The sequence below is a fragment of the Phaseolus vulgaris genome, chromosome 10, assembly GCF_051622355.1.
Source record: "Phaseolus vulgaris cultivar YP4 chromosome 10, ASM5162235v1, whole genome shotgun sequence".
Classification (NCBI taxonomy): Eukaryota; Viridiplantae; Streptophyta; class Magnoliopsida; order Fabales; family Fabaceae; genus Phaseolus; species Phaseolus vulgaris.
The window spans coordinates 3650821-3678684 of NC_143507.1; the positions used below are offsets into that span (position 1 = coordinate 3650821).

At 32.4% G+C, this 27864-nt stretch overlaps 3 protein-coding genes across 21 annotated transcripts; all 3 read right to left on the reverse strand.

The window, feature by feature from the left end:
* Positions 1 to 2621: 2621 nt before the first annotated feature.
* Positions 2622 to 10117, reverse strand: LOC137818333 (isochorismate synthase 2, chloroplastic). 18 transcript variants are annotated; one of them, XR_016516259.1, is made up of 15 exons: positions 9849 to 10117; positions 8848 to 9266; positions 8070 to 8187; positions 7851 to 7967; positions 7404 to 7550; positions 7216 to 7290; positions 7048 to 7116; positions 6660 to 6758; positions 6181 to 6238; positions 5579 to 5685; positions 5346 to 5430; positions 4494 to 4591; positions 3774 to 3866; positions 3533 to 3603; positions 2622 to 2905 (listed from the first exon to the last, which is right to left on the reverse strand). XR_016516259.1 is itself a non-coding variant. In XM_068621682.2 (15 exons), exons 1-14 carry the CDS (start codon positions 9957 to 9959, stop codon positions 3547 to 3549), a joined length of 1677 nt encoding a protein of 558 aa, XP_068477783.1. In that variant the 5' UTR covers positions 9960 to 10117; the 3' UTR covers positions 2622 to 2905; positions 3533 to 3546. The 18 variants fall into 18 exon arrangements, 8 of the variants coding, with proteins under 8 accessions (XP_068477783.1, XP_090152495.1, XP_090152496.1 ...); XR_016516260.1 differs by having other exon boundaries at positions 4494 to 4602; positions 5579 to 5689; XR_016516257.1 differs by having other exon boundaries at positions 5579 to 5689; positions 6660 to 6774.
* A 2709-nt stretch (positions 10118 to 12826) lies between these two features.
* Positions 12827 to 16421, reverse strand: LOC137818511 (uncharacterized). Of its 2 annotated transcripts, none has more exons than XM_068621981.2 (7): positions 15856 to 16421; positions 14834 to 15010; positions 14588 to 14734; positions 14301 to 14402; positions 14147 to 14217; positions 13964 to 14031; positions 12827 to 13327 (listed from the first exon to the last, which is right to left on the reverse strand). In XM_068621981.2, the coding sequence occupies exons 1-7, from the start codon at positions 16039 to 16041 to the stop codon at positions 13089 to 13091; spliced, it is 990 nt and encodes a 329-aa protein (XP_068478082.2). In that variant the 5' UTR covers positions 16042 to 16421; the 3' UTR covers positions 12827 to 13088. The 2 variants fall into 2 exon arrangements, with proteins under 2 accessions (XP_068478082.2, XP_090152506.1); XM_090296380.1 differs by having other exon boundaries at positions 14808 to 15010; positions 15856 to 16389.
* Positions 16422 to 19463: 3042 nt separating this feature from the next.
* LOC137818884 (BEL1-like homeodomain protein 9) lies at positions 19464 to 25000 on the reverse strand. The gene is made up of 4 exons (XM_068622524.2): positions 23618 to 25000; positions 20853 to 21211; positions 20491 to 20551; positions 19464 to 20295 (listed from the first exon to the last, which is right to left on the reverse strand). The coding sequence occupies exons 1-4, from the start codon at positions 24485 to 24487 to the stop codon at positions 19783 to 19785; spliced, it is 1803 nt and encodes a 600-aa protein (XP_068478625.1). The 5' UTR covers positions 24488 to 25000; the 3' UTR covers positions 19464 to 19782.
* Between the last annotated feature and the right edge of the window lie 2864 nt (positions 25001 to 27864).

The window sequence follows — 27864 nt, forward strand, 5'->3', positions numbered from 1 at the left end:
CTAATTCAGTCTTTAAAATTTTGTTTATGCCTTGTATTTGGGCCAATTTACAATTTCTAGATTAGAATAGAAGAGCTTAAAGGGAAGTCTAAATGGCATCAACATATGCGCCACATGGACACCTACATGGAGTCTTTTCCTTCCTTTTTCCAAAGTGACTAGTCTTCTTCCACACACAGAGCAAGAGGCACCTCCTACTTGCCTTCTCCTCTTCCTTGATGCCATTTGTCACATCCTCAATGGAGAGCTTGAAGGTGCATGGATTTCCACACAACAAATCATGAATGGAGAGTATTTTAGGTGCCACATGTTACTTCATGATTGGAGAGTTTTTAAATTCCATTAGTCACTTTTGACTCTATAAATAAGGATATTTTCTATTGTAAAAATAAGAATTTAATTGAGTAATGAATTTCTGCCTAAATGGTTTTTATAATTTCTCTCAAGTCTCACTTTTCTTTTTTCTCTCACTCTCTAAGTGTAAAAGCCTTAGAAAAAGCTAGAAGGTTGACCTAACCTCCTTCTTAACACCATTCTCCGAACCCAACCATTCATGTTCTTACCCATTTCTATTCAATTCTCCAATCACCCAAACCATCTACCATCGAAGAACTTAAGGAAAGAGAGGGAGAACTCCATAAATACTTGTGTACCTAGAGAGGTGTAGAATACTTATATTGATAAAGACTCTTATGCGAGTTGCTAAAGAGGACAAGACGTAGCCCAAGTAGTGGATGAACCAATATATATTATGTGCGCAATTTGTACTTTTAAGTTTGGATGGTTTGAAGGAGGATGAATTATTCCTGTTTCAATAGGAGATTAGTTGATGCAATTTCATCCTTGCTAAATCCACTATTGTTCTCAACTAATAGCAGATGATCAACTTGGAAGAAAACAAAAGATAATATATGCCTTAGTTTTGTATAAAATATAAATTATAGAATAGTAATTTCTGACTTTGTATTTCTGAGCCAATTTAGGAATAATTCTCTCCAAAAAGACATATACCTTCTGGGTGTCTCTTTTTTGCATGATGACTCTTCAAACTCCTTAAGAGTAAGTTAGGTGCCTCCTCCCATGATTCTCCAATCATTCAAAGACACATGGAAAACTACGAATTGAGAGTTTCGTGTACATAGGATTCTCACATGGAATGTTAAGAATGGAGAGTTTTTTATACATAGGATTGTTACATGGCATGTTAGGAATAAAGAGTATTTTGAGAACTTCATAGTCATCATAGGAGTCTCCTTAGCTTATAAATAAGAGATTCCCCTCTTGTAATTTCTAAATTTGATTGATATATGAAATTATGTTTTTGAAATTCTTAACGCACTTATCCAAGTCTCTCTTTTATGATGCTCATTGTATTCTTAGAAACTCAAGGAAGTTGGTCTAACCTCTTCCTTGACCTTTGGACCTTGTAATTTCACACCCAAACCAAGAACCCTCATGAACATTCGGTGCTTCCTCCACAAATCTACAAGTCTTTCGTTGTCTTCCATCAATCTTCACTAAACACTCAAGAAGGATTGTATCAGGTAGGTCAGAGCAAGACTACAATCCAGATAAGCCTTAATCTCAAAAAAAAAAAGTATGGTTGTTTTTTAGTGTTCTTCACTATGTCGCACCATATCTTTGTCTTTTTCCATATGTTCTTCGTTTTTTTGTAAGTTGTCACTGTTATTTTGAGTTTCCTCAGTTTGTTTTCCAGTTTCCACCGATTATTTTTATTGTTTTTAATGTTTCTTAAATTTCCATAGGTTGTTCTTCATGTTCATGTTCTCAGGTTCAGTTCATCTCACTTTAATTGTTGTAGAGTTATTTGTTTTCAATTTTTGTTGTTTCTTTGTGATGTATGATGAATATGCACCAAAACCCTAAATTTTTTGTTGAAATACATTTTAGTTCAAATTTGGGTATTTTTTTCTTGAATGATTTTGTGTTTTTGATTCAGTTTTGTGTGTAATTTGGTGAGAGTTAATGTTTCTAATCTTGTTTTGTCATTAGTCTTGTCTGTTTTTTTATAATTGTCAAATAATTCTAGTTTTTTACCTATTACATTGACTCTTAGAAGTGCGCATCAAGTGTTTGTGTTTTTTATCATAAAATTTGTAGAAACTTTTTTGACCCTTTTTTTTAATCTTTGAGTTTTTGAATGCTATTTGTTCATTAGTGTTTTCTATTACATAATTTTTCATTGAGTTTTGTAGTTTGTTCTTATTTAATTTGGATTCCAAAATTTTTCTTTCTGTCCATATTTATCAAGTTTTTTTTTTTTTGGTTTTGACAATTTATTCCGAATTTGTTTTTCGATAAAAAAAATCTGAAATTTTTTACACAATTCATTGAGATGAGATGCTGTTTAAATCCAGCTAAAAAGTAAGAACATTTAAAATAGTAAGATTAATTTTTACAGTAGGATAAAAAAAGTATTCAACCTTTTCTCTAATTGAATATGTTAGCTAGTTATAACTAGATAGACACGTAATCTTTATATTAAACTTTTTCCACAAGTTCATGAATATGTATTCTTTTTGTATTTGACTAGGAAAATATTTTTATTTGTGATTTATCAGGTAATGAAGATACAAAGCTTAATTAAAATGCTAAAATTACTTGCAAACACCTTGATTTAACCCCTCCAATGCAAAATCCCTTGCTAGATTGTATTGACAAAGTAGTTTGATTAATCCCTAATACCACACAGGTATGAGGGGAAAGAATTGTAGTCTTGGCTTCTTAAACCATATACAAATTGACTAGTTTTGTTGAATCTTCTCAAATGAGCCAAGAAATTAATCCATTATATAAACCTCATTTGTACAAACTAAATGTTGTCCAGATCCTCAGAATTGCCAAATTTATTAGGCCAATATTCAAAGGAAGGAAACACCATAATCTGCAAGAACAAGAGAAGAATTAGCAATCAAATAAACCAGTTAGAGTTAGGGGAGAATTAGATTCTTCTTCATTCTTTTGAAAAAAACAGTTCAAAATGGATAAGTATATGTCTTCATTAGAATGAAACATGACCAATCTAAGGATGGTGCATGTTGGCAAGAGTTTTATTTGGAGGAAGTGATTATTTACTTTACAGAGTTCTCACTGAAAACTAAAAGTTAATAATTATTTCCTTAATTATTTACCTTTTGTTTGATTATACTAAAAAAGAATTGTCTAATTTATCTCAAATAAAAATGGGGTTCATCCATATTATTCAAAATGATTGGTGTGATTTCTTTATGTAGTTTAAGATGATTGCTTGTATACATTAATTGCACAAATCATTTTGGATGGATGGAATTGTTTAACTCCACTTTTTACTTGGGAATTAGTCAGAGAAGTCCTAATAAATTGATCAAACAAATGGTAGATTTTGATAAAAAAAAAACTATCCTCTCTATGGGTTTTATAATCTAATTCAATGCAACAGTTGATAAACAGAAACCATGAATCACCAATCCCTAACCACAGAGGCTATTAAAGAACTTCATCAACTAAAAATTCAGTCATTAACAATGCTAACCGTATCAGTGAAGCTCATTTACAATCTACTTTTTGTCTCTGAGGCAAGTCAAGCTTGAGCAACTTGGTGAACTACAAAACATGATTCAACAATCATTAGGACAAGGAATCTTTGTAGATGGTGCAAAACAATCATGTGAAGTGAAAAATTCCTTAACAATCTTTTTGAAGGATGCATTAGCTCTAAACAAAAGAGCCATGCATGAATTTACACCCATATTGAGCTGCATTCACAAACACACCTGAGATGTCTTGAGTTCTAGCTCATCCCACTCCAGATAAGGACTGCTTCCTTCCACAATCCCTGTCCCAGCATATATAAATGCACCCCTATCCTATAATCAAAACATGACAAGATTATGATTGATACATCATGAATAGGTAATAGTAAGATTTCTGAAATTTATGGGATTTCATAGTTATTTTCCACAATTTCCACATATTTTTATGGGAATTTCAAAGCTATCAATATTTAATCTCAACAAAAGATAAAATCTCTCTTCATCTGTGCAAACTTCTGAAACTCAAGGGAAGCAACCTATTCTGAGAGTGATATGCTATTGTCACCAAGATGCATGTTAATATTAATGCAAAATAAATCAGATGCATTTCCTGCTACAGTACTACATGAGAAATACACAAGAAAATGATTCCTGTAGTTTTAGGATCCTTACATTTTCCATCTATGAATTTTGTTTTTGAACTTTATAAACCAAATGGATTCAGTACCTTGTCTAATCTTTATATGTTTTTAAAAGTTAGGTGAGACTAAATCCACATGGTTTTTAAAGTTTAAGAACCAAATTCATCAATATGAGAGTTCTTAATCACGCTTGAACAAAAGTGTAGAGAATAAAACGTTTGATTTAATAAGAATAATTTTGGAATATAATCAAAATCTCCAAAAAAACTTCAATCTATGCAAACTGAATGTCATTTGAAAAACCCCTTATATAGCTAACCTTTTCCAGCAATGCTGACCGGATGCCTACAGCAAATTCACTCTCTCCTCCTCCAAACCAACCAACTGGTCCAGCATACATCCCTCGATCAAATACTTCTGCATATTGTCTTTGAAAGTAAGTAAATTTTATCAAAATGATTGGAGTTAAAACTTTAGCAGTGAATTCATATGAGACACCATGACATTATCTCCAACTCAAAACTTAACAATAGGTTGATAAGGTCTTTTCTCCTTATATATTGCTCTTTATGTCCATTTCTACCCAATATATAACTTTCAACACACTTAGCTTAGCTTCAGCAGAGTACACTAATATAATATCCAGTTATCAAGTTTGCTAAACTCTAGTATGGAAGCTTGTAAGTGTTTATAGAAGAAAACAATGAAATGAATCATGGAGGTAAAATGAATCAAACTTTGCATAAGTTAAAATTAACTCAATGCACCTCAACTTTTTTAAAAGCTTTCTTGTTTAACTTCTCTGTACACAACTGTAAACTTAATTTTGCTTGGCCTTGGCCTTCTTGCCTTAGAAAAGTGTTGATAAAAGGGTCTTAAATTAAGCCTAAATCAGTATATATAGCATAATATCAGTAAGTCTCACTTCTGTTCCCATCATTCTGCCCAGATAACATATTCCAATTCCCCTAAATTTTCAGTCCGTACATGGACTTTCATGCTATGCTCCTCTCAGTTTCTACATTGCACTAAAGAATGTGACTTATTGCAGTTTAATGACTTCCTCTATTTCCAAACGAAAAATCCAAATTCTCAGGCTAAAAATCCTTTAATGAATAAGAAAAATATTTGATTGGGTAGAAACGGTAATAAATGAAAAAAGAGGATGTACCTGTTTCTGCAATTAAAAGTTGTGCCTCTTCTGTTGGAAATCCACAAACAGCTGGACTAGGGTGAAGAGATGACAAAATTTCAAACTAAAAGATCAAAAAGGAAAAGAGCAGATGAACAACCTGATTATTGTCGAATAAATTCTTCTATTTGTAAAGAACTGAAAATTAGAGCCTCACAAGGAATGTCCATTGAAACATAATTTACTTGGTACTGAAATTATATTATGTTTACCTCATCTTCTTCGCTTCTCAACCTGCCAGATAATTGAGCAAACAAATGTTGAATCCTGGGGAGTTTTCTTATCATTTTCTCTGGCTTGATCACAACCCTTTCACATACTGCCTGATAGAAAAACATGAGATAAAAGGTTTATCTCCTTCAAGCTAAAATTGTTCTAAAGTGGATATATCGAAATGCAAAAGTAATATGAAAAATGAAACATGGTTGAGTGTGGCATCACAAAGTTCAAACTTTCAATCAACAATGCTTTGGTCGTATGGAGGACAACATAGCTTCAATGTTATAATTAGAGAAACTTCTACAATTAATCTACCATGGTGTCTGGATTTTTACACTGCAGGTGGCTAAAGACATGTAAACCAGATTCTAATTTCTAAAAGTTCACATCCTACAACCAATAATCATTTTATTGAAATTGAATCTCCTCCTTCCAATTCTTGCTCCTCCTTTCAACTCTTGTTCAAGTTGACCTATGAATTGTCTAATGGCTCAAGGAAATATTCAATAAGAAACAAGATCATAAATGCAGATTAAAGCATCTTCTATACAGATAATCAATCCATGCTAAATTAAAATTACACGAATAAACTTACCTCTAATTTTCTTCTTACAGTGTCTCTAACTATGGTGAACTCAATGTCATCCTTTGGACTGTAAACAAATGACAGAAACTTGAACAACAAAAATTGAGGAGCCAGACATAAAAGTAAATGGTAGATATCACATGCATCAAGAAAATTAGTCTAAAGCAACAGTTTTGATCTATGGTATCCGTATCCGACATATATCAGTATCCGATACTCTTAAGATACTTTACTGTTACTTATCAATGAAGTATCTAACTGTAAAGCACCAATATTTTATGATGATAATAATTTATAACTTTTTATTTTGACAATGTCTAATAAATGTGATTTTAATTTGGATTCACAGTATTGCAATTATATATTTATTATGTTTTAAGAATTTTTATACATTATTCAATATGTACATGTCTCCTACCGTATCCTGATATTTTCAAAATACTCGTGCATCATAGGTTTTGGTCAAAGATCTAAGTAACAAGGTATACCTAGTAAGTAAATCAAGTTCAATTTGGCGATCTAGTGCTTGTGATGCTCCTCTAGCACGGGTTCCAGCCAAAGCCTCACTAGTAATGTGGAGCCATTTTCTGTGAAATAGTTGCTCTGGCTATTCATCAAGTTCATAAAAATTAAAATGGAAACAGAGGAGAAAAACGTATCATTGCTGATTCAATTCAGTAAACAGTTCTTGAAAATGTTATCCACCTAATGATATGCAAAGTAAGAAAAATTAAGCTATTAACCTAAATTAAGTTAGAGTTTCGTGCCAAATTCATTTGTAGGTGTACTTTGAGGAATGTTCAGCACAACATCATGACATGTCATGTAAATGATATATCGGTAAGAATATATAAAACCGTTTTAGTGCATGCTTACTGTGTTTCCAATGAATGCTGGTGCATTTGGTGGCTGAAGTAAAAACTGATATGCATTTTCACCTTCAACCTGTAATAGTTTTGATGGGAGCATAAGAAAAATTGCTACTAAATAATATGAACACAAATCAATTTGCTTGGGGCAGAATGAAGAACACAAGTGCAATACCTTTAAGCAAGATAACCATGCAAGAGGATCAATATCAGCAGTAGGCACTACTCTAGTGCTACGTGCTAGCACAACCTGAGTTTCCAAAATGGCATAAGATTAGTTTTCATATGGACTCTTGAAACACAAGTTATGATACAAAAGCTTGGAAATAAAATACAAAAATAGACAGCAGAAATGTGCATTACCTTGGTTAATAAGGAGTCGTTTCGCTCTATCATTTGTAAAGCTCTATTAACGGCAAGATCCCAGTCTACATTACTAGGAATGTTATGGCTGCTTAATATTAATGTTGGAGGAGTACTTTTTGGAAAGTTCACAATGGAAGAAGAAACCTACACCGCAAAGGTGTGGTGTTTTGAATAAAACATTCTGCTTAATAACTTTCTAGACAACTTATATATAGTTCTTAAAGTATTTTTGGTTTTTCCACACAAAAAATTAGAGTTTCATGGCAATGATCAATGTAACAAAAGTTTGCATCAAAAGTCGATATAAATTTGGAAGGTGAAACTCCAATTCTTATTATAGATTAACCATAAGTACCAAAGGAACTATGTCTAAGTTTTGTCCTAACAGCTTTCAAGGGAGAAAAAGTTTTGTGGTAACTCAAAAGACCATCTATTAGCACTCACATTGCAAAGTGTTTCTTGGAGTGCATTGATTGCATTTTCCCATGACCAAGAAAGATCATTATCCCAAGCAATAGTTATGGTAAGCATCGATCCTCCTTCAAGCTCATTGAACTCAACCTGTCATTTTTTTTGGCTTGGTATCTCTGGCTGCTAATGCTATAAATACTGACACAAAAATGGAATAGCAAAATATTTTTGGAAAGAAAACACTTTATTCACCTGAGGAATCATGAAGTAGAAAGAACCAAAAGCCAGCCACTCTGATGACACCTTAGCTTCTGCATTGAAACGGATAGCTCCATATGCACGGACTAAAGGGCATCTCTCAGAAAGAAACCTTGAAAGTGAAATATTTTTCGAAAATCAAAACCTAAGAGAAAATTATAAACAGGTTTTGAGGTTTTATATATCACAGTTGGTGGAATTAATTTTGTACACGAGCACTGCAGATTAAGGCAGTGTGAAGATCAAGGTTATATAAATTATGCATTATGAACCATATTGAATTGTAAAATTATGAAACAAAAAAGATAGTTTGGACATTCTACACAAACGTTACTTTCCAATTTCTATGACAGAAATGGTAAAAAAAAGTAAAAAAGAAAAGTACTGTTGAATAGTATGATTCATTTGGATGATATAAATGATACGAGACTTAAAGTGACTAGCAATTCATCACATGATAGAAATTGTTAGCAAGTCAAATGACAATGCATTGTGTGATTCAAATATAAGACTTTAATAAGTGGTGAAGATAATGTTAACAGCAGAACTGTTATCAACATTATTTTTAACACATTTCCTATTATTGCAAGTTCTACTAAAAACAATTCAGTTAATAAAAATGTATGTAAAGTTAATAATCAAACCAATATTACATAATGTCTAGCAACTGAACTAAAATTATGAAAGAAAAAACTAACATCACAGATAAAAATTGAAGAAGATCACCACTGTAATTTAAGCTGATACTTTTTGAAGGTGAATGGTGAATTACCTCCTTATAGAAATCCAATCCCAGTAGGAAAAGGGGTGTGGCTGGGAAAAGAAAACAGCAGAACCCAACCCTGCAACGCTCACCAAGTTTTCTTCACCATTGGGACTGTGCTTCCTTCCAGAGAAGAAGCAACGAGGAAGCAGAAGATGGTTTTGTGAATGGAGCCAATCGATGGCCTCAACCTGCTCTTCAATCGGCACCTGCACCCTTACTATGCCCGACAAGGTACCATACGGAGCCTCTGATTTCAGCTCTGAAATGGCCATGTTCAGACTGTACATAGCCATTGCAGGTGATGCAACTGCTGCCAATGTTCTGGTTTCTATGGTACCAACTGGCTTCCTTGTTCTTGCATGCTGCTCATGTCCCTCTCTGCAACCGTTCATTGAAAGGTAGCAGCATCCTTGACACACATGTCTCTGACTCCAAAAATAAAACACAAACATAGGATTAAACCATCTCAAGAACTCAAAACACCCACAAACCCAATACCTTAAAACGTTGGTTCAAAATGCTATCAAAAACTCTTATACATGAATTCATTCCTCATCTTAAATTTTCTCAAATTCTAGTCGTAGTTTTTCTGATTTTCTTGGTTGGACTCTAACATACATCTTAGTTTTCACTCAAAACAGTTCAAATTCTGCTTCATAAAAAATGGGTTAGATACTATTTAAAAAATCTCATAGAATTGAAACATATTTCTATCCCTAATTAAACTTTTATATAAATTCTAGTCAATAACACGCCAGATCTCTCATCACAGAAGAATCCCAATAAACTGGATTATGAAACTCTTAAAAACCGCCGATTGAGGTTTGCTTTCACTTGGATACTATGAAATGTTATAATCACTAGTATTCAGCTATGAAATGTTATAATCTCAAGCTATGAAATGTTGTATCTAATTCAATATTTACTTAGAAATACTTCTGAAAAGGAATCTAAGCATAACCTTGTGTTGATGTGAGACATGTAAAGAAAGTAGTTTAGTGCATTACATGGTAGTGGTGGAAGTAGAGAGTTTGGTGTCCCTTGGAAGCAGGAGAAAAACTGCATTTCTTTGTGTCAGTGAAATGAGTGAGCCACTTGTGAAAGGTGGCTGTGGCCATGATGAGCTTATGTGTGAGGGAGCATGAGAGAAAGGTAAAGAGAGGAAGAAAAAATGGTGGCTCACAGTGTGATGGCAAAACTGAAGAAGGAGATAGGAAGAAGATGATATGGTTTGGTGGGGTTGGATTTCTTTCTATAGATTTCCTTTGGATTCTAGTCATCATTTTTAACTTTCCCCTCTTAGCTTTTCTTAGTAAGAGAAAAAATAAATTGGGTTTAGCTATTTATTTCATTTTTATAGTTAAATGAATTTTGCCTTTAATTTTTTGTACTTAAAATTTTTTATTTTATTTTTACGCATATTTTTTTAGTATCTTTTAATTATTACAAGTGTAGAAACTAAAGGATTAAAAGTAGTATGTACTGAAATGAATAATTTTTAAATTTGTGCAAAGAGTAACTAAATGTAAATGTTATGTAATATGTAATGCATGTTTCTCCCTCTTATATATACTGAATAATACTTTTAAGTTTTCTTTTTGCATGTTTTTCTCTCTCTATCCACTCTCATACTCTTGCATGTCTTTTTTAGTACTTACATCACTTTTAAGTTTATCTTTCTATGTTTTGGTTATTGTGGAAAGACAGAAGCAAGGTTGCTAATTGTGGAAAGATAGAAGCAATCTTATTAGATGTTTTTTTTTATGGGAAGATAAGTTGTTTTTAGTTTTATATTTATTTTTTATAAAAAAAAATAATTTTTATATTTCATTTTTACAGGTCGATATTTTTTTCCGGTTTTGTTGTGACTTCTAAAACAAAATAGAAAAAAAATAAATGAACAAAAATACATTTACAATTAGTAAAAATATCATAACAATTACTTTTCATCGTCAATGTTCACCATCAGTCACTACCGACTATCACAAACAATTATCATCACTTAAAAATGAAATAAAAAATATAAAACTCTTCATCATACTAAAAAAAAATATTATTAAAATTAAAAAGTAAAATATAAAAGTGCGGAAAGAATGTATAGAGATTGGGCAGTTTCTTCCTGCACCCCTACATTTTTCTTTCTGTACTCCCACAATATTGTGCAAAGACAATACCGTCCCTATATAAAAAACGTACATTTATTTTTTGCATGGATTACAAAATTCGATAAATTTTTGGATTGACACTTCCAGTAAAATTTTGGATTGGCGTGTCCGATAACCTCCCAGATTGATGCTTTCGGTAGTACATGAATGAATCTAAATTAAAAAAATTATTCCTGATCCACCAATCCATAATTTAAAATATGCATTCCGGATTCAAAAAACCATAATTAAAAAAATCATTCCGGATCCACCAATCCGTAATAGAAATTAGGTTTCCAAATTCAGCAATCCAAAAATCAACAATTTATGCAAACTTTACTTCTGGAATACCCCCTCATCCGAAAAATAACATGATTCACTTCTGGATTGATGAATTCATAACACACTCCCAAATTCCTATTCCAAATAAAAGGTGAAGTTCAATTTCGGGATTTATAAAATTATGAGGGTGCAGGAAGAAACTGCCTAGAGATTGAGGCAAAAGTTACCATGTTGGAGCTCCTAAAAGACCCATGTATTATTAGAGGATGTGCACAATCACATGGTATTATTTATGAGGCTTTTACTTCCTGCAACTCCATTATTATTAAGTGTACCCCTATAGTAATAGAAAAAGACCAATATATCATTTCTCACTGAACCACGTCACCACTATCATTATTGTTGCTGCTTGCTCCATCACTACTACACCTTTTTTTCACTGCACTCCTTGAGAAGAAGCAAAAGAAGAGAAAATTCATCCTTGAAGCTATCATTTATATTATAGGAAAGTTTTTTTTGAAAATTTTATTCTAGAAAATTTATATTCTGAAAATTTTATTTGAGAAAATATGTTCTGAAAAGCTCATTTCAAAATATATCATTTACATTTTGAAAAGCTGGTTTAGAAATATAATTTATATATTCTAAAAAGTTTATTCTGGAAATTTTATTCTAAAAATTGTTTTAGAAATTTCATTCTAAATATCCAGTTTCAGAAATCATGTTAATGAAATTCTAAGCTTGTTCGGAAAATTTTCTGAAAATAACTTTTACAAAGATAAAATTGTCATTTTAAAAATTATGAGTTACATTTAAAAATTATGAAGTGCATAAAGAAAAATTGGTATGATGGTATTTATTGACATTAAATTTAAAAGAATTATAAAACACTTAATTCAGAATCTGAATTTCGAAAGACAACACTAATGTAGTTAAAATAGGTTCCTTAAAGACATGTTCATCTGAAAAATCTGTAAAACGGATTAGATTGAATAAGATCAAAAGATTTATTTAACCTACAATTTAAATAGATTTAAAAAAAACATTTAAAATATATATATATATATATATAAAATAATTAAACTTAAAATTAAAATCCAATGATATAATTACATTTTAAAATATATATTTAATTTATATTTTATTTAACTCTTTTTTCTATTTTAAACAGGACTAAACTCTGTTTGTCTATCAACCCAAGGACCAGCTTAAAAAAATTACAAATCATTTAAAAAACAAGCAGTATTAACTTAATACAATTTTTTTAAGTAATCTTTTATATACACATCAACATTTGTTTTTTAGAAATTAGAAATTACGTAACATTCGTAACATTAATTTTGAAAAACCAAATGTAAAAATAAACTTTTATAGAAACTAAAACTTCACATTAATGATACAGTAAACTAAAACTGCACATTAATGATACAGTAAACTAAAACTGCACATTAATGATATACTATAAACCAAAAGTAGAATAAAGTTTTTTATTTAATTTCTAACGATGAGCCTTCCATGTTTCCTCTAACTAATACAAAAAAAAAATCACAATTGCACCATTAAAATAGAACTACTTTTTTGATAAAATCATCAGCTACAATGGTTTCAACCTAACATTAGAAATTGGTAATGCTGTTACTCAAATTATAACTACGTATACAGAACAAAAGTGCTGGCATTATTAACAGAAAAAATCACCTCAACAAAACTTCCTACAAAGTATTCATCATGATATTAATCTTCTGAGAGATCAAATCCATGAAATTGTACTTTTTAAATTATCTTAACCGATAAATGGTGCAAATTTGGAAATTTAGTATGCTAATAACTAGGAATGCCTGATAGAAGCATTTTCAGTGTTTCATATGTCATAAAGACAATGCCAACACTGGGAACAACCTTGTAGTACTCAGGCAGAATTCCTCTGTACAAACCTCGCACCCCTTCGGTTTGAACTATGCGCCCAAATGCACCAAACAAGCCAGTGTTATAGACACGAGCTCGACCACCAGCACCCTCTAATTGCATCCTACGCCTAACAAGATCCAAAGGGAATGTTGCTGCAAGTTGCATGAGACATCAAACACAAAAACTTAGATAATGTCATAACGACCACAAAGACATGGAGTAATGATTTTTTAATTGGTAAATGCCATCATGGAAAGGCATTACTTGAGCACATTTTTTTCAATGAAAGCAGTTCTTTGGATAACCGATGTTCATGGGAGACAGGTAAGGTTACACCACAAGGTGAATTACATCAGCCACTAGGAGTACAAAACTTTCAACAGCAACTATTACAAAGGGGAAAGTAGTGTGTACCCATGACATGATGCTATACCGTAGTAAGAAATATTGCAGGCATATAATACAGACTAATATTGTCTGCTAGGCACTAAAGACGGGCAACTGAACTGTTATTCAAAGCAAGGTTTGCAACATGATTACACCACACCCGAATCTTCTATTTGATTCTGACAAGGAGAAGAAATTAGACTTCACTTTCAAGTATTTCAAGAGTGATGGCTGTTTCAATTATAATCATATATTGGACTAGTTTTAGCCTAATGAGAAAGGTGTTGTTCACAAGATTCTAGCTAGGTTATAGTGGCAATGTTGATTTATCATGTTCTGCAATATCGTTCATGAAAACTTAAGAAAGTTATGCTCAATTACTCAGATTAGTGCGCACCCACCTGTTGATGATGCAATTCCTGACAGACTGCCACAGGCAAGACCAACCACAGCAGTAGAATCATTGGGCCTACAGTTGGAAGAAACAGAAAATTAATTAACATTTGCAATACCATATTTCGTCATGCACAAGGTAACCTTCATGATAAACTACTCCTAAATTTCACACAATTACAGAAATTCACCTTTGTGTTTGCCATACAGAACGTAACCACTCATAAACAGAAAAACTAATAGCTATACTGGGCCCAACACCCTGCATTGTAGAAAATGATTAGTTATTTCAATAATAAGAACACAGCATGATAGAAATAGAGTAAAAGCATATTGTGAGCATACCAACAATGTTGCTCCAAGCCCCTTATACAGACCCAAGAAACCTTCATCTCTACAGATGGTACTGAAAGCATGTGAGATGCCTTGGTAGTACATGGTACTTCTCTGCAAAGGAACAAAATATAAATCCCAATATACAAGGTAAGAGCAGAAAATAATGACGAATGGGTTACAAATCAATCAAGCAATAAACACAAAGTAAAATATAGCCAAGCCACTCATGCAAAGAACAAAAGGATAGAGAAGTATCTATGATGGTTCTCTCTCAACTCACAAACATATCAACTTACCTGTGCTGCAAGTCGTGTCCTCACAAGATCCAAAGGATATGTGGCAGAAGCAGCTGTTATACCTGCCAAACCACCACCCACAAAGTGCACAAGGGGGTTTGCACTTGAATTTCCCCTAACATTCTCTCCCATCAGTGAGTGTAGTTGCTGCAACGCAACAGATAGGTGAAATTATTTCAAGTTACATAATAATATCTGCCGTAACTTCTGAAGCACTTACAGTATAGAAAGAACACCAGTGATTACATTCTTGTAGCGTTCATAAGCATAGAAGCTGACTGCAGAATAGGGAAGACGATGAGCAATGGTCACCATATTGCCTTTCCAAAATGCTCTAAACCCTTCTTCATTGATAATACGTGATGCCTCACACCATATACTAGGATTGCTCAAAGCTGCCACCTCAGAATGCATACCTTGCACCTGTTAAAAGACAAAACATGTAGAATAGTAAGATAAATACTACTTGAAACAACTTCATTTTAATCAACAAAAGGAATGATGGATCTACACAAAACCAATCAACTGAATCTTCAAAATCAAATGCCAAGCAAGAAAAATACATAGCTAGATTTATGCTATGGCATCACCATAATCACCAAGAACCAGTCATCTAACATGGAGAGTGAATAGTGGATTTAATAACACCACAGGACCAGGAAAACTACACCAGGAAATAGAGTATACAAAACATGTAATATGTATGTATACATGCATACACACAATAGAGCATGTTTGGTGTTTCTTTCATAACTAACAACAAGGGGAGAGAGGCAGCCACAAAGTTTTGAAAAGTGGTGCATGTAGTCGCAGCCAACATAGTGGCACTAGAGTGAGGTTCCTCTAAAATCCCATTTGCCAAAACTGATCGCCATAACTAACAAACCATTTTCTAGTTCCAGTTCAATCTTCCTTTCTTCCTTATAATTTTCCCGATAATTATTTACGGTATCTCTATATTTACGCAAAAAAATCCACACAGGCTCGGACTATAAATTTTTTTAATAAAATATCAACCATGGAAAAATAGAGTACAATTACAAGTGCAACAATTAATAAAAAAAAACTAAAAAGTAAAAAAGTAAGCTTTATCAGAAACGCATTAAACCAGAAACCAAAACCAATTTCCCCAATTCAGCTCAAGCTCAAGAACACCATACGGGTCAAACAACATTCCAAAGAAGGTCACAACAAAATTAAAACAGATACATCAAAAATCAAATAAAGCAAAAACATTTTTCAGTAATTAATTAAAAAAAATAAGAAACCTCAAACAGGATAGTGAGACGCGCAAGGGGGGCAGTGCAGGTTTTGCTAAACGCGCCGGCGATGCCGCCGGCGAGAAGCTGATGCAGCGTGCCTTGACTGTTCGGCGCCAGAAACTTGGCGGCGACGCCGTCGGCCTTGAGGGTTCTCTGCCCCCCTTCCATCACCATCCCCACGCGCGCTTCCATTCTCACTCGCGACCCTTCTCACAATAGGAATCACAGCGTTTGCTCTGCTGGGACAACTGGGTGTGCTCTGATTTCGTGTGGCGTCACATCGAAAGAGAGAGGATTGAGGTGGTCGGAGAAGGAGAAGAACATGGAATGACTTGAAAGGGTTTTGTGGTGAAAGTGGCAAGTTTGGAATGTGTAAGGAAACCCTTTCCACTTTGGAAGTTTGTGGTTGTCGGAAGTTGGAAAAAAATTAGGGTTTCTATTTTATTTGTTTTTCTTTTCTGATTTTTTTTTTTTTTGTGGTTTCGTTTGTGTGCGTCGCTTTCGAACGGTGACTGGGCTTGTGGGATTTGAACAGTGTTCGAGGCGCATCTTGAAGAAGAAGTCACATTGATAGATAATCTAGGACACTTCTTTTTTTATATACCATTCTTTATTTACTAAAATAAGCCAATCCCCTAATATTTTTTTTTTTTATCGGTAATAATTTTGCATGGTTGATATATTGTGGTTAGGCCATAGATAGTCTTTAAAGAGTCTCAAACTACTATGTCAAAGACAAAAACTAGATAATCATGCAAAATAATGATTCATGATGTTTTTACTTGAAGACAGTCTTTTCTAGGATTTTCTATCACCTTCTATTCTTTCAATGATGCATAAAATTATGCCTCACGCCTCATATTTAACCTAGTTGGACTTGGGTTAAGTGACTTCTCGCCTAGGAGAGCTACAACTTGTTTGGGCGAGTTGGACGAGAAAAAGCCCAACTTCTATGAAGTGATCTCGCCTGGGCAAGATTAGGCTCGCTTGGACGAGTTCCTCTGAAGTGATCTGGCTTAGGCGAGTTTGGGCGAGTTGTGAGCGATCCAACTTTCCTTTTTCATCTTGTTTTTTCTCCTTTAGCCCTCTCATCTCCATTTTTTCCTAGAATCCTAAAATTAACACAAATTTGAGAATAAATCATTTTTATTCATATTATAATCACAAAATATGTAAAAATGTTTAAATTCATAAATTAGGGGTCAAAATATAGTTATTTTATCAATAAATATCCATAAGTGTCTGTCTTTTAATATGAAATATTACTAAAATATGACACTTATCATTGTTTCACTGTAAATACCTTGGACGCTTGATATGGAAATACTTTTCTTTGTCATCATCTTTGTGTCTCTGGTTTTTTATTCCCTTTCATGAGTTTGTGAATGTTGATAAATGATTATGATAGTCCTTGAATTACATTTTATGTTGCTTGAATTACGTCTTTGCATTAATGCACTCTTGAACTCTTTCTACACTCATGGTTGCTCTGAACGTTGTGAATGCTTCTTGAATATTCTCTATATCACGTTCTCCACTTTTTATTACGTACTCATTCTTTGAATGATTTTCTTAATCAACTCTGTAAGAGTGTTGTACCATTTATTGTATCAGACGTTGAAATAGGAATTTCTTGATACAATCTCAAAATACTTCTTTACCTTCTGGATCTATTTAATTGCACTTGTTTTCTTTTAGGAAATCGTTGAATGGTGCTTTAATGCTTGATTTGCACCAATCTCGTTCATCAACTTTTTCAATCTCTTAATCAAACACTAAGTATGAAAACTATGAATTTAACTTCTTCGCGACTTAATGTTCCTAAAATACATTTAGAAACACTTTTTGTGACTCAACAATCAATATAATCTTTATATTAAAGCATGGGTGTTGTTGAAAACAATATATTTAATTATGTTTCAATTATCATATATTTCAATTCTCAGGTATACATCCATAAACATTATCAACACTTTCTAATCTCAAATTTAATTCAACACAATATATTCAAGTTTATGTTCAAAATAAATATTTCACAATATAAGTTCAATTTCTCTTGAATATATTTCACATAATATCACTATAATCAAATATACACTATGTTTTTCGAAATAGATTATATTTTCATATTCAGTTTATTCATTTTGAATAAAAATCATTTACAATGAATTCATAATATCAAAACGAGTATTGAAAACATATAACGATCATTTGGACAATGTATAGAATGTAAACTCCAAGTTTGGAAACTTTCTTGTTCACTTGTGCATAATCATTTGTTACGTGTGTGATTGAATTATCGTTTATTGTCTTGCACTAATGCTCTCATTGTCTGTTATATGTTCTTCTTGACAACACAATCCATTAAGTTCCTTTTGTAAACATCATCTACTAGCTTGATGAGTCTGTTGATATAGAATGATTATCGTCTTATGTTTCTAGTGAAGATTTGTCCATCTGATATTTTTATGTCATTATCTGTTGCTTCGGTTATATTCAATCTTCATAGCCTATTTTGTCTAATACATTTTGTACTTATATTCATGTCTCATGTATTGTCCAATATATTGTTTCTATTTATGTTGTACAAGAGTGAGCTTAGTTATTAACACAACTTATAGTGTTTTTTTATCATCAAAATGCTTAGACTTACAGTTTAATGGGTGATAGATCGTCTGGTAACATTAGAGAACACGCCACCTCCAAGAACTACTCCAAGAACTAAACGGTAAGTAAAAAAGATTCACCACTTTATAAAGCTTCTCAAGATAATCAAATCAAGAGAAGAGAAAATTCAAATTCTCTCACACTAACAAAGGAAACCTTCATTCAATTTCAAGATGTCTTGTCTTTACAAATGAAAGATACACCTTTATATTAGATAAATATAATCAAGGGATCAACTCAAGGTGACCCTCCAGTTAAATTAGTAAGGAAAATTAGGCTTATAAGCTGATCAGTCCATTACGAGTTCGCTGGCCTAATATATAATGGGCTTTTGGATAAAATAGAATTAATGTTTTTTCTTCATGCACTCCATTATTACCAACTGCACCACGTCATTGCTGCTTACCCTTGGAAGAAGAAGAGGGAGAACTCGCTCTAGAAGGCATCATGTTCTGGAAAGTTTGTCCTACAAATCTTGTTGCACAATGTATTTTGTGTTCTAACAAACTTGTTTTGGAAATTCTATTTTGGAACACATTTTATATGTCTTCTGGAAAACATGTTCTAAAAATTTTATACTTTTATGAAGAATAAAATGACAACTTTAAAAATTCCATTAAAATTGATTGATTTTTTTCATTTTGAATTTATTTCAAACACACTAATCAGACATATATGAACAGAACACCCCAAAAATATCAAAATTGTCCATTTTAAATTTCACATAAATGGAGGTGGTCTTAACATAGTCCATGTATTAGAACCAACCCATTAAACTCATCTCACTTTTGAGAGATATAAATGCAACACACTCCAAAAAGAGTTATTAGTGTATCTAATGAATGATTTATATATGATGGTTCATTGCAGGCAAATTTTTGAAAAGGGTTACCTAAGTAACAACTTCAATTATGAGGATTGCAAGTTTCATATATAGGAACTACATATAAAGCATAAAGACCAAAAGATAACTAACAGGAATTTTGAAGTATTACAAAAGAGCTTAAAGAGCAAGAGCATTTGGATTTACTCCCAGTAATAAGCTCAAATGAATTTACACGATAATTTTACAACCTTCATACAAGTAAGTTCAATAGAAAGATGAGTTAATCTGGTTCATTCATCATTGCCACTGTCACCACAAAGTGCATCATTCCAATCCCTCTTCCAACTTTGGATAATTCATGAAAGCACAACAGAAACATGTTTAGTATATCACCCTAATCAAATGAAAAGTCCAGGCTAGTTATTAGACATTGAGGACCTTCAGCCTACAAAGTCATGCAACAGTTGTCCTCCAAAATGCCTATTCTGTGACTCATATCCACTCATCACATAGCCTTCATTGTTGGTTTCAAGAGCAACACCAAATCGCTGTGCTGCATTCAAGGTAAAAGGTTCAGCCAACCCAATACCATGATTTTGATAAAGTCCAAGTGTGAGTGACACACTATTGCTTGCACTGCCACCCATGTTCACTCCAACACCACCGGGCTGATTGTTTGTGCAGGCAAGATTCAGCTGCTCCTGAGTCCTTACTGATATGTTAGGAAGTTCTTCTGTAGCTCTCTTGTAAGGAGCATCTTGAAACTTTTCTGTTGACCCAGATGGATTCTCAGAAACAATGGAGTTATCAGAAGGTAATTGATCACTTGACTTGTTCCTGCAATGTTCTTCCTTCTGTGAATTCTTGTGAACCTGCCGTGTCTCTAGCATATGTATTTCTTCCACCATTGGTTTCCAGAGCCTTACTCTTGCATTAATGAACCAATTAGACACCTGCACACAGATAGAAATTGCCAAACATTAGAAGAACAAACCCTTTGGTCAGTAAGAATGAAAAGATTAACTACATTTTGGGTACATATAATTTTTTGAGAAATACACTCAAGAAACTAGCAAGCACCTGTGAATATTTCTTCAAAAAAAGTTAAACCAAAACACACTTAGAGGTTGGTTATCAATAATATTTACCTGGCTACGAGATAGACCAGTTTGTTTAGCCAACATTATCTTGTCTGTATCAGTAGGATAACTGGAAAAGGAAAAGAATAACTAAGCTAACAAAACACAATACATGAAAGGAGCTAAATGTGTATCCGGGGAGTCAAAAAGATCATGATGTCACCAGCACATTCATATTTGACTTCACTGAACAAGTAATCTCAGTTGTTGATGAGAAAATCATTAGTTGTTGTCACGCATGTTTATGCAAAAATCAACTATTGATTTTCTCATCAACATTGCTTTAGCCTCTTAAGCAAGTTGGCTTAATTTAAATGAGCTAGCCAGAAGTTACTTGTGATTCATACCAACAAACATAACATAGAACTTACGGGTGCAGAAAGTGCTCAAACAACCATGCTCTGAGAACGGTCACAGCGCGCTCGGGGAGTCCTCTTTGAGGCCGCCAAACAGGTTGGTGCTCAAGAAACCCTGGCCTTTGGCTGTATGGGCCTCTATCACTGTTGCCAAACCTTGAAGACTCATCCTTCCTGTTGCTGATGTGAAAATGAGCTTTATTGGCAAACTGAAGTTGGTCAGTAATTGCATTTTTCAAGCATCTAAAATGTTTGGACATGGCTTTTATAGCCAAACTTGCATAGGGAGCTGCATTGCTGAGGCCTGAAACATACTCAAATGATGTTACTACTTCATGCATCTGCTGATAGTATTGCCTGTACCTCCTGTAAACCTGTTCAGGATAAATCAACAACAATTAGGACACCTAACTAATCCACCAAACATCTCATATAGGCACCCCATAGTACCTATCAAATTCCCATGTGAATCTCCACATTAAATAACATACTTACCAAGACAATCTAAGAAGGAAAACAAATTAAATGCAAATCACATACAACAGAATTATGCTCAAACCTCACAAACTTGTCAATTTCCTATCCTTTGCATCCAATAAGTTTGAACCTAAAAGACCAAGATATAGGGTGGATGCCTTTGAATTTAGTGCAAAAATTGATAGCAAGAAGTCCAATTTGTCGGAAGCATGATTCATAAAATTTATATCAACTTTGCAGGCTGATATTCTAAAAATTCAACATTTATGACTCTGGGATTTCAGCTAATGCTGCACCAATTACTTGAATTGCCTGAAGGCTGATCACAAATTCAGAAATTAGAGAATTGAAAGAACATGTACTATATTGATATCTAAATAGAGAAAGTTCCCACCATCAGATAAATAATTGGAAAGAAACTACATCCATTATAAATTCATAGAGTTGAATTTCAAAGACGGATCTTCTGAGTCCCTCACATTTACTTGATCCAATCCTCCAAATGAGTAATTACACAACAGAGAAAGGGATAATCTTTTAACTGTTTGGGAGAACAGCTAAATGAGAGAGAGAAATAAGACAGTTCCACTTTACTTCACTGAAATTGGTAATAAATTTCATCCACTTCAAAAGGAGAAACATATGCAATCTAATGTTTACAATGAAAAAGAAATATTGAACTTTACTATTTCACTGGTTCATATAAATTTATGGTCACCGTCATGATTTTTACACTAACAACATCACTTCAAGTTAAAAGACTTGTACCCCATTAAAATTATTGCATAAGAGTTTATCAAAATTCCTACACCTAATGTGATGCACTAAGGAACCAATCACAAGCAGGAACTGTGATGTAAAAAATAAGGTGAGAGAAAATATGGGAAAACAAACATTTTCACATTGTGGTAAAATAAAGATTTTGCTCCACCACACATTTCTACAACAGCAATTGAAAATGGCTTTCAGCTAGAAGTTCAACCAGAGAAAAATCAAAGCCATCATATACAAACAAGGAAAATGTGTGTATATATATACCTTATCAATGTTATCACCCTTTGTCTTAGTTTTATTCCCCAAGAACAATATGAGGAAAAATGCAAAGACAACATTAAACATTTTTAAATCATTTACAAGGACACCAGTTAACTAACATAGTACAAACATAGCCCTTGTATTTATCTTAAAAGGGGCGTAGTACTTATGTGCCTGAAGGTGCTTTTCTAAGTTAAATGGTCTATTAAGAAATGTTTTTGTGGGCTAAGATGAAATTAATCAATATTTAATAAAATGGTATTATACCGCATGTATCTTTACTAGATAAACATCATCACAAACCATGTATGACACATTTGTTCATTTCATGCTACAGTTTATCATTAATATAGTCCAAAAAAAATAGTAACAGATAAATATCCAATATCCCAATTCCAATACAGAATCAATACATCCACCCTTTAAGAGACCACTTTCTTGCAAAAACAACTTATTCAAAATAGTGTGTGAAAGATTAAATTGTACCATGATTCATGAGTTTGTGTGACAGGCTAAACAATTTTAGCATCAAAATCCTGAGTACTGTCAAAATAATAATTAAAAAATAATGACAACTTTACATAAAGGTAAAACACCTTCTCATCCAAGTATGTAAGTTTCTTTAACCTTTGAACCTCATGATCATATCACCACACACTTTTTAGGAGTATAAATCTTTTCCAATGGATTCCTTCAAGAACTTTATGCAAATTATCCTCCCAAACTGGGTGACATAGTCACATATTAGAAATCTTTATATAGTTGACAGGCACTTTACAATGCCAATCTTCGTGCATATATTCCCTCCCATTAACTTTTCCAAAAAGGACAATTGAGTTCACCGAGGCCATCCATCACAGGAAATACAAGAATCTTGATGATGCACATATGTACAGTTAAAAGACCATTCATAAAAGATATAAACTACAATGACATAATCACAAACATAACTACACGCTTACTCAATGCAATCAACAAGAATCTAAGCAACCTTCCACTTTGAAGGAATCACTAGCCATTCATTAATGAAAGATAACATAAGCAAACTTTTAAAAACCTAAACAATATTAAAAAAAGGAACTCAACAACAAATTTTTCTTCTGGATAACCTAAACTAAAACAGTAACTTGACCAAAAGACTAAAATTGAAATCCTCAGGAACATCAAACATGAACAACAAAAATAATACCCCTTGAGCAAAATTTTGAAGTCAGAATAACACAAAGTGAAAGAGAAAGAAAAAGGATGTTAACAGAAAAGACACAAACCTCATCAAGCATAGTTAACAGTCTTGACTTTTTGCGACCCTGGTCACCCCCTTGATCCCCTAATAGATCTTCACTTGAACTCTGAGGAGGAGGAAGAGGAATAGGTTCCATCAACGATGCATCAGCCACCATGTTCTCAGCACAAACTCCACCAACATCACATAGCTCTTCCAATAATTGCTGCGCAGGCTTCAGGAACCTCGATCCCTTCAATATAGAAGCATAACCAGTAAATGGCCCCATAGGCACCGTGCACCTCGAAACTTCATTCAAACCAGAACCACCATAAGCCACACATCCACCACCACCAACCCCACCAACCTTATCACCATAAACCACAGATCCATATCGCTGAAGATTCACACCGTTGTTATGTGATGACAGAGACAAAGACAAAGGCTCAGGCTTAAACACCATGATCTCACTACCATTATTATTATTATTATAACCCTGATCAAACTCTCCCAGGTTCTGTGCTTGGTAAAGAAACATGTTGTTGTTGTTGTTATTGTTAATAACCTGAATTGTGGCTTGGTTCAGAGGCAACGAAGATTCAGGATCCAAATAAGAAACCGAAGAGGAGTTAGAAGAACAACACGAAGAAGAAGAAGAGCCATTGTTGATGACGCCTCCACCTCCAAAACCCATCATCAAATTTGCACGTTCTTCCTTCACACCACAACCCAAGTTGTGTTTGTGGGTGTTGTGGAAGCTGGTTAGCAACTCAGAAGATATGAACGAAGAAGGGTCGTACAAAGGAAGCAAAGTGGAGGGTTCAACGAGACCATGTTGGTTCTGTGTCACCACAACTCTTAGCTTATCTCTTCTGCTTTGCTGTGGCACATGGTAAGCCTCAAAACCCTCAGCCATAGAAAAAAAATATAAAAAGAAGAAGCAAAGAAGCACCCAAAAGCTGAAAATGAAGCTCTTCAACACAAGGTAGGGAGAGAAGAGTGTGTGGAGTGACGATGAAACGAGAGAGAAGAAAGGGTGTGTATAATTGTGATGTTGTTGTGAAGCATGACAGAGAAAGAAGGTGATTTAGTTATTTCTATGTATGTAACTATATAGTAGTGAGTTGGATACGTGATGTGGGATTTTAAGGAGAATTAAGTTAAGGTTTTTGTGTGTGTTTTTGGGTTTTGGTTTTCACAGCTTCCTTCTTTGGTCTTTTCTTTGTTTCTCTCTTGCTACAGTGTTGTGGCTCAGAGTGAACAACACAGATTCTCTCTTCTCCCTTCAAAACAAGGAACAAAGTGCAAAACACTACAAGGACGAAGACCTATAGGGTTTCAGACGGATGGCCACCGGCTATTCCCGGTAATAGCCAATGTATAAATGTATGTATATATCTGTGTCTGCTCCTTTCTTTCTCCCTGGGTTGCAGGTATGTCTGACACTGGGTTTCTCACTTTTGTCGTTTTCCTAAACTTTTTCATTTTTTTTTTCTAAATTTATTCCATCACCTTCTAAATGATTACAAAATATTAAACAATATTGTTTATTAAATCATAATAATAATAATAATTATTATTATTATTATTATTATCATCCTACGTTTCCTTCTATCCAAATAAAGTTATGTTGTCATGTTCTTGTGATTCCTGCATTAATAACACGTTGCTAGATGAAATTTGGATTAAATTAAACTTTCTATACTAATTTTTTAACAGAATAACTTTCTTGAATATAGTTTGTTTCATTTTAAGCTGCTTAAAAAATTAACTTATTTTCATAAAAATTAAAATTACTTTATTCTAACTTCAAATTTAAAAAATAATATCGTTAAATCAATCATTACATAATATAAAATATTACTCTTTGGAAACCCTTCTTCTAAAACAACCCAACACCAACAATCAAAGACCATTTTAATAGTTTCCAAGACCTAACAATATACATTAGGATTAATATAATTATAACACAAAATATTATTTTAACGTGATATTGGTTCGATAATTTGTTCTAATTTAAATTCGGTATCAAAGACTTATTATAATGTTATAAATATATATTTTTAGCAGATGAAGATTTATATTAAATAATATTTATTATTTTTACTAATTATATATTAAGATTTAATTTATAGTATTTTTTTTAAATGTTGGAGATCTTATCGACTAAAAATTAGAACATTTTATAGTATATAAGTAAGTGCAAATCTCATCTTATAAGTTGATTTTATAAAGTTAAGTTAGGCTTAAAGTTTACTATGTAACCCTAAATCATTTTGAGCATACCCTATCGAGTGTTTGTTGGCCTTATTAAGTATCAGGCTGTTATCGGACCACTCACGCAGGAGCTGTCACTCTCGGTGAACTATCGTAACGAATATTTGTTAGACTTATAGGTCACCCACTACTAGACCGTTATCGAGCTGTCATTCTCGAAGTGAGGGGGTGTTGAACATTTTATACTATATAACTAAATAAGGTATAAATGGGTGCAAACCTCACAGTGTGGGAGGAGTATATTAGAAATCTCATATCAACTAAAAATTAAAACATTTTATAGTATATAAATGATAAAGTATAAGTAGATACAAACTTCACTTTATAAACCGATTAATCTAAGTTTAAAATCTACTTATTAACATAAAAAAATATATATATATTACCATCACCAACCTTTCCAAATTAATAATTTTAGTATGTAGTGTATTTCCAACCAATTTAGTATTGTTAGAATGATTGTATGGTATAAAAAATACATAATTTAATAAAGTGTCTGGACTTGAATTAAAGAATCTTGTTTAGTTAATAAAAATAATAACTAAAAAAAGATAAAATTGGAAATACACTTGATCTAAAACCCAAAGGGTCAGAAAGACCCCCTTGAACAGAAACTTGATTTGATTTAACCAGTTTAATTTTTGGCTGAATAAAGTATACGTCATGTCATTTTCCCCATATGAATAGAAAACGTCAATTTCCTATGTAGCTTTAATAAAATAATTAAAATTAATTTCAGATAAATGGTTAATTTTATAGAAAGAAAAAATGATTTGTCTTTGGTGAGAGAATAAAAGTGAATTAAAAAATTGAAAATATAAAAAAGTGTGATGAGATGAATGATAGCGATGGTGATGGCGATGACGCACGTGAGAAGAAAGGAACAGTGCGATGAAAGAAAGGCTGAGTTTACCCTTCTCACCACTCATCCGCCAAACCTACACCCCCTTTTGCCTACTCTCTCTCCGGTTACCACCTTTACACCATTTTTTTTTACTAACTAATTTAATATTTTTTAAATACATACCAAGTTAAATACAATAAATAGATATATTTTACTTTTAATATAATAAGATAAATTATTATTTTATTGTAAAAATTTTAATTCTGTTAATTTTAATTAAACTCTATTAATAATTAAAATAATGAATATATATTTTGTTTAATTTTAATAATTATTACGTGTATTTAACTTTAATAGAAACTAATTTTAAAAATAAAAATAATTAGTTGGATTATTAGATATAATTTTAGAAACTAAAAAATTTATTAATTTCTAAATTAATTTTTATTATTGATAAATATTTTCTAAATTGGTATCTAATTAGCTATCCAATTTTTTACTACAAAATTTAGAAGGTAAATAATTGACAGTTAAAATTTGGTAGCTAATTAAATATCAATTTAAAAAATATTTATCAATAATAAAAATTAATTTAGAAATCAATAATTTTTTAGTCTTTAAAATGTCTCTAATTTAGTTAATATAGCAACTAATTATTATTTTTTTTTTCTAAAATTAGTTTTATTTAATGATTTTCTTGTAGCGAAAATGGTTAATAATTATAGATATTGATTTTTTTTTTTTAAATCTATGATAATTATTAAAAATTAGGTATGTGCTCAATTATACTAATTATTAATAAAAATAAAATAAAATGGTATTACGATTCTGGAATTTCTTTATTGCATTACAGAATACACTCTATTTTCTTTTATAATTTTTATATTAAGATAATTTTTAAATTATTTTTGTTATTGCTATAACGTATTTTTATTGTTAGTTTGAAGAAAAAATATTAATTTATTTTTTCAAGAGAGAAATGAAATTTAAAACATTTAAAATTATAATAAAAAACTGAAAAAATTATCATAATAATAAAAAGAAGTATTACAGCATGAGAAAGAAATGAAATATATTATAATAATCGTGATTAACAGAAACTTGAATGATGGAGGACCCAGATTAATAATTATAGGGATGTGAATTGTGTGATTGAGGGACCTTCATGTCGA